Below are 9,604 nucleotides of genomic sequence, written 5' to 3'. Positions count from 1 at the left end.
GGGTATTTCTCATGCTTCTGGACTTTGCTGGTTGTTCCCGCCACCCCCTTCTCCCCCACCCTCCCTTTTTTCTGTTATGTGTGTCAGGGTATTTTTAAGCCTCCCCAGAGGCATGGTGTGTTGGCTACAGCTAAGGATGGGGAATTCAACTGGGGTGTGTCAAGTCTCCTGCTAAGAGCAAAGCCAGAGGTTCTGGGCTAGAGGTTCTTGCCACTCTGCTCAGGATCCAACTGATCACCATATTTGGGGTCAGGAAAGAATGTTTCCCCATGGTCAGATTGGTATGGACTATGGAGGTTTTTGTCTTCCCCTGTAGCAGGGGGTGCCCTTGACCAGGGACCTCTTGAGTGTATATTGACAACATTTTGTAGAAGGAGAACATTGGTGCCATGGTTCCCCTGCTTTACCTGTGCCAGGTTAGGGTGTTAATTCTATGTCATCAGGGTTGAAGGTAGTCTTATGCAGAGTTTAGATGATGGCTGTATGGGATGGTTTGGATAGGGATGATCTTGCTTCAGGCAGGTGTTTGGGCTAGATGACCTCTGGAGGTCCCTTTCAGCCCTATAGCTTTGTGACTTCTATGACAAGAATGACAATAGTGGCAACTCCACACAATGCAGTAACTGAATAAAACCAAACATTTATTAAAGCCAAACCAACCGTTTACAATTCTTAAATTTCAAAATAGTTAAATATTTTAATATTTAAAAATGTAGGCAAGAAACACCAGTGCTCTTCAAGTAAAAAAGCTTCATTTTATTAATTTAAGATATTAAAAAGCAGAGGAGAAAACACCTGATCCTTCAGACTTTATCTAAACTGGAGGCACACACTGACTTTTAGAAATCAGATCACTATTACCAGTGCCATTCCCTTGCTCTTTGCAAATGCACAGGATAAATTTAATGCTGAGGGCCTTTATATGCTGACAGTCTGTCCTGAGCTTGCTCAACTCTTTAAGAGTTGAAGACCCACTGCATAATACAGGATTAGGCTCTAGCCTAAAAGAGAACATTTTAAAGAAGGCAGATACTTTCTGCAGGTTCCCGCTAAGTCCCTTGATCCACCACTGAGCTTTAAACAGAATTCCCCATTGCTTTCAACAAGAATTTTTGTGTACATGTGCTATGCTGTATTTGTATACATGTGATATAATGTGCACGCTTTAACTGCTGTGAAAGTGTACCATGATTGGGGTCACTTGTCTTCCACATTTGCTACCATAGCCTCAACTGCATTCCAGTCCAGCTTGCTGAGGATACTTCCTGTGCTTTCCGATACGTTATCAATATCATCAGTGCCGAGAGGAGGGCAATCATCATCATAAGGCACAGAACCCTATTAGGAGCAAAAGGATGAAATTTAAGCCATGGTAGCATGGGCCTCTTAATACCTGCTTATCACACGCATCTTAAACTTATCCTGGTCTCACTAAATATCTACTGCAGGTCCATTATAAAAGATACGCTGGATTAACTTTCTTCCTCTAAGCAATAGGACTTTTCCAGAGTATGGCCTAGTTAGCTACTGGGCAGCAGCTTGAAATAAGCCCACAGCAATCCTATTATGGCCAGGCAACAAGAGTCTGTCCCCCTAAGGCATGAGGGGAATCGGTTCTCCCAGCCTCTGACGTGCTTCTGACCAACAGTAATTTGACGTTAACCTGAGGCTCTGCTGCCCCATCCCCCAGCCACGATAAAGAAATACATTTCAAATGCAAAAGACAGGCAGGTTTTTATGCTTCCACTTCTAATGGCCCAAGGCAGGGTCCCAAATGACTTCTGTAATAATTAGATGCCTTACCTCAAAGAAGGAACCAGAATGGTCACGCAGGATTCTTTGGATGTCATCAGGGATGCTCCATGGACTTAGGGACTCTCGCTCAATGTCATCATCAAGACCTGTCTCTTCTGTCTGAACTGCAGCTGCATGAAGTCCAGGCCTGCCCTGTTTCACTGCAGAGGCTGAGCAGGGAAACAAAAATCAGTGGATTAAATACAGATGGTATGTTTTATATGTGTTTTGTCCATATGCTTTTAACTATTGTCCCATGCCCCTGGTTCTACAGAATTAATGGTGCTGCCATGCTCAGGCAGGAAAATACAGTGAAGACTGTTATGACCCCTCTGTCCACTTGGAAAGCAACAGGATTTTCCAGCTGTGTTCAGCACTGAGGCTCTTGCAGGCCCCACCAGACCATGGAGAACTTTCTGAAGGACCAGGGCAACCAGAGCACAGAAACTGTAGATCCAGGAGTGGATTTTGCAACACCAGGTGTTGTTTTAAGTACCTATAAAATCTTGTTTAAAAGCTCAGGGGATTGAGTCAGCAAAACAGGCTGCCTATTGTGGTACTAGCTGACTTAGACATGGCAACAGACTAGTCTGCTCTGAACCCTCAGACTAGAAAAGGGGAGGTCAGCAGATGTCCTTGGAGAGAGTCTCAGACTCACAAGGAAACATTTCTGTTCAGTGTTGCAACACCCAAGTGACCTGCCACCTAGTGATTTACCCCCAAGCACTGGCGTTGTATCAGCAGCTGCTCAGAAATTTTTCTGAGTACTTTTATATTTTTTATTACTAAAATGTAATGATTCATCCAAAATCAAAACCTTCCTTCAGAACATGTGAATTGTGATGATGTTCTGAGGGAAACACTGCATTTTCTGCCAGCTCTTCTGGCCATTCCCCTCCAGGGCTCACAGAGAGTCTGGAAGCTGGTGCTCTCTGCTAGGTCTCACATTCTTAGTAGGAGCCACGAGCACTGCATGACTCGTTGCTAGCTCCTTAGTAGCCTGGGATCCAAGGCACCATGCCAGGCTCTGGGACAGCTCAAGTGGACTACCTGAGACGAGGCTTCTGGCAGTCCCAGAAATGTTTCAAAATAGTAAAAATAAAGCAGCGGTTCACCCTTTTCAACTGGAAATTTTGAAACGCTTTTCGGTCTGTTCCAGAAAGTTTCTGTTCTGAAGTTTGGGAATTTCCCAAAGAACAAAAATTAAATTTCTGACTTATTCTACTTGTCACCTTGTACAAGATAACTGGGTCACTCTTCCATAAAAAGGATGAGGAAGAAGATTCATACAGATAACTCTCTTGCTGTAGCATCCTATGTAAATGTTTCACATACTAATGTACAAACAACTCCAAAAACAAACAACTGGTGTGGTAATGATTGCAAGCTGTCCACACCAGCATCATCTGAAACTTTAATGAAACTCTTAGTAGCTTCTGAAATACAACACACAGGCCTAATTACAAAAAGGAAGACTCAAAAACAAAAAATTGCATTACTGGATTCTGGCAGCTAAAGTATTGTAAGACAACACGACCGACTAAGAGAAGAAACAACAACAGAAGTAAAATGTGGAAGGAAACTGGAAGTTACAGTAAAATGAGATTAAACCAAGGGAAAAGGGACAGCCCTGTACAACAACAAGGTATGCTATATACTTGTATATCTGGAAAAGATGCAACAGAAGCCTATTCTTTCTTGTCCCAACAGAAACTATCTAAATGTGCTATGAATTTATTCCCGTTGATTGAATTGTATGACCTTTAGCAAGAGAATAATTCCACATAGAATAATGATGCGCAGTCCCATTTACGAGGCTAGTTTAAGCCACATCTCCATTTAATCACACTGCTCTAACACTAGTAATGCCATTAGCATAAGCCTGGGGTAATGGAAAGAAGACTTAGGTCTGTTAGTTTGATTCATTACACATTCAAACCTTGTCTGGCTGAACTAGGTGGCCTTGCATTCAAGACTTGCATCTCGTTTCTGTTGCCTTGCAACCACATTCTCTTCTGGCTAAAATCCACAGCTCTTCCTCTGCCGATGACTTGGGATGATCGGTCTTGAGGCCAAAAGGCAACTTGGAAAAGAAAAAAACAATTACAATTCCATAAGAGACAGCCGTGAATATAAAACTAAGCCCAAAAATTACTGTGCAAGATGATCTTGCTCCTTGCCCCACTTTACGTACTTGCAATTAAGGCTGGAGGCTAGAAAATGAGAGGGTGGGACTAAATTCAGAAAAGAGTATGGAGCTGCAATGCCCAGCACCGTAGAGCTCAACTTGGAAGCACTTAGCAACATCTACAATCCTGAGTTAGGCTACTAGGCTTCCCTACACAATCATAGACTCATAGACAAATAGGACTGGAAGGGACCTCTGGGGGTCGTCTTGTCCAAACCCTGCCTAAACCATCCCATACAAGTCCTTGTCTAACCTATAACTAAAACTACACAGTTGACTGTTACAAAACTACAAGGCATAGCACCCTACTAACCTCCACAGGTAAAACAGGGCGACAGCAGTGGTCAGTGTCCTACTGCTGCAAGTGTTGTTAAAATATGCTGGGCAGACCAAGAGAGAGGGTCATGACCCTTGCTACAGAGCAAAGCAAAACCCTCACTGACCCCCAAGTAGAGGGGCAAAGCCCTCGAGCCAGAAACCTCTGGGTTTAAGTCTCAGTAGGAGCACTGGCAAGCCCAGTAAAAATCCCCAGTTCTGGCTGTAGCTACCACCCAATGCTTCTGAGGAAGGTGAAGCCCCCCACTCAGTATGTGTAGCAACAGGAGAGAAAAAAATTTTGTTCATGGCCCAGTGCGGCACCCACCCAGCCCAGAAACATGGGAAATACTGAACACTTGCATTCTGCTCTGCAGCTGGGCACAGCAAGCAAACTCTGACTTGCTCAGTGGCATAGCCTCAGTGGTCTGAGGGATGGATGGGCTCTGGGAATCTTTGTGATATCCTGAATACAGGCTCCAGGCAGACAGCACACCTCCCGGGACCTCAAATCTGGATGACAAATTGGTGCTTCTGCCCACCCACTGAAAAGAGTCATCAACCATTGCCACTTTCCTCTTTCTTCTTGGTGCAGTGGTCTTACAACCCTCATCTCTGAGGCCCTGCACCTCCTGCTTTCAGACAGCTGAGTCCTCTGCTTCTTGCGTGCTGAGGTCCTCACTTCTGCCTTTTTCCAGCCTCCCCACATTAGCTAAACCAGTACCATTTGAAGCAAACTGCTCCACGCAGAGCTGTGAACACAAACCCTGTCAAGCAATCGCTCCAAAACAGGCACAAGACGTCACAAAACAAAGCCTTCTCCAGGCAACCCCCTGCTGAACTTCTCCCCCCACAGCAGCCCCTGGGGAGCTCCCTCTCTGGTTTGTTCATCTCTGTTCACAATGACTCCAGAGAATTGGCTGACTCAGGGTCTAGGCAGGCATCAGCCCCATCACACTTCCTGATTGGATTGAATTGCTGTGGCAACTCGCAACAACGCACTCTCCAGCTCGGAGGTGTGACAGGAGGCTGCTGGGACCCATGGCTCTGTTTTCTCCTGCCTCCTACCCTAGGGCTGGGGGAGTGGAGCAGACTGGCAGTGGAACTCTGCAGCTGGGACTATAGCTCTGCTCCCCCCTCATGATGTGCAGTGACAGATGAGGCCAAAATAAACCTCTCGTAATGATCTGGCATTTTCTGCTCTAAAAGTTCACAGACAGTGGGTGTTTCTAGCCAGTAGTACTAACTGCTTTTCATGCAGTCACTATGTAACTCTTAATTCTTACATTAACTGTGCATATGCCAGTACCATCCAAAAGCCACAAGATTAGAGCCTCACTGTGTTTGTTAGGTGCTGCAGAAATGAACAGCAAGCACAGGGCCTGACATGAAAGCTCATGCAGACCACGAAGACAAAGGAACAAGGAAAGCGACTTGTTCAGGCTCACCTAGGTGGTTAGTAGCAGAGCTGGGAACAGAACCCAGTCTTCTGCCTCCTTTACTATTTTCATAAGTAGCTTTTACCTATTTTTTTTTTTTTGCTTTGATACATTATAATCACCAGCAAACCTAGAAATATGTTATGGGGCTAGTCCAGGTATCCTGCTACAGCCAGTTTCAAGACCTCAGTCTTCAGTGTGCTTGAGAACAGATACTGGGACAACCCCAGGGCACCTTCGCTGGCATAGCTCCAGGTGCACAAGGGCGAGCAGCAGTGTGTGCTGTATACCGCTGCCCTGTGTAGATGTCCCGGGTACCCATTAACAGCCTGGGAAATGCAATCTGTTGCGAGTGCAGTGGCTAAGACATTTGAAATTGTCACTGAAAACTATGGTTTTTTAAATGAAAAATACTTATTAAAAAACTTTTTTCCTCTTTATACTCAACTCTGTTCTTCAGTCATGGGCCCAATAACTATAAGCCCAAGTTTGTGACCATCACTCAGAAATGTTTTAAATAGATCCTTGTTAGTTATTATCCATTTTGTTAAAGTACAGCAGCTTTAAACCTTTAGCTGAAAAACTTTTAGCTTAGTTCTCTCTACCTTACCTTGCCTCGAATTAACAGGATACCTCGTTGCACTTCTAATTCTGTCCTTGGAAATATTTTTCTGTAATACTGCTGTAGCAGTTCCTAAAAAACATACACAAACCAGTTTCACTGCAGGCAGTTTTATTATTCTCTGAAGTAAATTTAGGTTCTCAGAAAAATTTTAAAAAACTGAGTCCAACATATCTCTGCTTTCTGGATTACAATGCATCCATCTCCATGAGCTGTGCAGAAATGGCACAGACATGCCGCTAGTGTACGTTGCAAGGGATGGTGAGGACAACATAGCAAGCACGCTATACTTCGTGAGAGGCCTGACACATCACAGTGGTGACATTCTCAGTCTCAAATGACAATCCACATCTTAGGGCTCTAAGTACTACAGCCCTACAGTAGTACTACAGCATAAGTTTGTTAGCATCCATGTATAAAGGGCAAACATACAAAGAGTATAAAATATGAAGTGTAGGAAGGAATTTTGACAAGGCCCTTGGCATATACACCAAGATATTTCAGTTCTTACCTCTGGACTGATCAAAACCAAGAGGTGGAGTAGAAAGAGATCTTGCTGGTTGAAAGCCAGGTTTGGCAGCAATCCTGCTCCTTTCAGCTTGACTTGCTGACAGTGTCCAACTACGAGGATGATTTTTAAAGCAAGAAAAAATATATTTATCACTGCTGATAACATACCATTGTCTTAACAAAGAGGAAACAATTTACATTTGTCTACATGCCTAAAAGAAGACGCTACAATGTTAATTTTAAATCAAATTCCATTATTTCCTTAAAGGAAATAAGCAGCAAAATGCTCTTTTGGGTAATGTTTGCCAGCTTCAAAGGGACAAAGTATGTATAAGGAGAAGTCTCTGTTGACAGCCAAGACATGCAGTCAAGTCTAAAACTTTTCAAAAGACGCATTTCTTGATTGTTACCAAATATTACAAAGATCTTGAACCAGCTCCTCGGCTATATGCAGCACCTACTGAATGCAGCGAAGTGGGGATGAGTACAGGGAAGCTGGGTGATTCTGAGGCTGGTCACATGCCATCTGGCTATGTGCCCTAGTGGCCTATCCACAAGTTGGTCATAGCCAGAACAGAACTCCACTAAGTGCTCCCTCTGGCTACTTATGGTGGCACTTGCAGAGGGATTTGTACAGGACTCAATTATGCCAGCCGGAGACTCCCACACACCAGGAGAATCCTCCAGACCTTTTTTGCAACATACACCTTTGCCTGATTTAATCCCACCCAGCACGAGACAAATTGCTTATGTAAGCTGGCAAATCTGAAAAGCTGTATGGAAGTCTATGCACCAAAGGTTTCAAATTTAAAGCTGTTACCCTCTAGCAGATGCGGGAAGTTGCTTTCTGAAACCTCGAGGTGACCTTGCTGTTCTGGACAATGGTCTACATTTCTCTGTAGGAAGCTGTACTGTTTCAGATAACATCTCATTCATCAGGGAAAGTGCTTGTGAGACTCTAAAATTATGATGCTCAGATAATAGAGCTCTTTGGAGAAAAAGGAACAAGAAGTTACATATTCATCCATCCCTTCAGTCAAAGTTATTAATTTTTAACTAGAACTGTTTTGTGGATTCCTCAGTCCACTTCTGTAATATTTTATGATGGTTACTGAAAAACTTTTTGCCATCACTCTTTAGATAAGTTGCACAAAACTAAAACATTTCTCAAAAACAAAACTTCAGAGGGAACCTGAGCACTAGCAAAAATAGCACATTAGCACATGAAGCTACAGGATCCAGAAGTTAAATGCTCAACTTTTTTCAAATGTCTCAGTGAATACTGTCTTTTAGAGATTTAAGCATAAACTGGTAATGCTTTTTTATAGCAAAAGTTATTACAAATCTGGAACTTCAGAATTAAACTGGATAAAATTAGCTAAGCAACAAAACTGGTAGAATGGTAAATTAAAAAAAATACACAGCAATACCCTGAATGACCTTTCATAGTAACTTACTTATCCTTTTCCTCTTTCTTTTTCTGGTTCAGTTTAATTTCCTTTGAGGTGAGACCAAATTTCTACCAAAAAAAAGACAAACATTAACTTGTTATATATTTTAGTTCACCTCACAAAAACATTTTCATGTCATTTTATAGCTACTATGTTAGATTATACTGAAGACACCGCCCAGAGTAAGAAGCAACGTGGAATTATACTACCCCAGAAGAAGTTCCGGAAAAGGCTGTATGCCTTGGAGCTTCACAAACTCTAGAGAAATAACTAAAACCCTGGCTCCACAACCATTTATTAATATGGCACAGACCCAGCCAAGCCATAGCTGCTGCCCAGGTAATCCATGTGCTTAAATCTGCAATATTTCATTTCCACAAAAAAAAAAGAATCACTCAATCACAAATGTTCAAATCTCCTCGTAAGTTCCTCAAAAGCTACAAAACTGGTTTAAAAGTCACTACACTTTTTTAAAAATTGTGTAGGATTGCTTTTTGTTTCTTTCAACTACCAGGGCAGGGCACACATGTCCAAAGATTTGAGAGCTGCAAGCTTGTTTTCAAATGAAAGCTGAGATAGTTTCAATCTCATGACTAAATAAAGCAGAGGCTCTAAGAAAAGCACCAAATAAGTCTAGCCCAGATTGCTCCAACTGGGTGCATCTACACATGCAATTAATGCGTATGAATAAACTCCAGAACTCATTGCTCCAAAGTTTATTGCTCCCAGAAACTGTCTTCACACATGCCTGGGACTGCTGCACATTGAGCCAGGTTGGAGCAGCCCCCACTGGTAGGGCCCGGGGGGGGGCCGGGGGCGCACTTGCCAGCCCAGGGTTGCTCCCCGCAGTTTAATATGCTGTGGAGGGGCTGGCTGGGGCAATGGTGCTTCAGCATGGGGCTAGTCAGCAGGCAGCCTCTCCACTGAAGCACCCTCATGCCCCAGCCACCCAGGGCAGCATCTACATGTACACTGCTGCAGAGTAAGGAACTCTGCAGCAGGATAGTACTTGTATTTACAAGTAGTATCATGCTGTGGAGTAAATTTGTTTACTCAAGCCTAGTAGAGGTGCACATGTAGTTGTGTGATGTTTACTGTGCAGCTAATTAGTCTACTGCACAGTAAATGTCTCATGTAGAAGTGCCTACTATTGCTGATTCTGTTGTTAATGGAGAATAGGAGGAATAGTTAGAAACATCCTGATGTTTATTGGCATCTACCACCTACCTATAATCCATGACTAACAACTAGGGGGTACTCCAAGTAATACTAAGCACAAATATTC

General features: G+C 43.3%; 1 protein-coding gene across 5 annotated transcripts in view; it reads right to left on the bottom strand.

Annotated features, from left to right (window-relative positions):
- Positions 1-615: 615 nt before the first annotated feature.
- CUNH5orf42 (chromosome unknown C5orf42 homolog) overlaps positions 616-9,604 on the bottom strand; it is a 132,902-nt gene continuing 123,913 nt past the window's right edge. For 4 of the 5 annotated variants that reach the window (XM_019517944.1, XM_019517945.1, XM_019517946.1 and 1 more), the window contains 7 exons: positions 8,326-8,387; positions 7,689-7,856; positions 6,870-6,979; positions 6,347-6,430; positions 3,734-3,877; positions 1,804-1,964; positions 616-1,338 (listed from right to left, as the gene is read on the bottom strand). In XM_019517944.1, coding sequence (XP_019373489.1) covers positions 1,198-1,338; positions 1,804-1,964; positions 3,734-3,877; positions 6,347-6,430; positions 6,870-6,979; positions 7,689-7,856; positions 8,326-8,387 — 870 coding nt within the window. In that variant the 3' untranslated portion in view covers positions 616-1,197. The remainder of the gene's footprint in view (positions 1,339-1,803; positions 1,965-3,733; positions 3,878-6,346; positions 6,431-6,869; positions 6,980-7,688; positions 7,857-8,325; positions 8,388-9,604) is intronic. The other variant, XM_019517948.1, reaches the window with a different exon arrangement.

Source organism: Gavialis gangeticus, unplaced genomic scaffold (genome assembly GCF_001723915.1).
Source record: "Gavialis gangeticus isolate Ggan-Ray unplaced genomic scaffold, GavGan_comp1, whole genome shotgun sequence".
Lineage (NCBI taxonomy): Eukaryota > Metazoa > Chordata > Crocodylia > Gavialidae > Gavialis > Gavialis gangeticus.
This window is presented reverse-complemented; position numbering and strand designations above follow the sequence as displayed.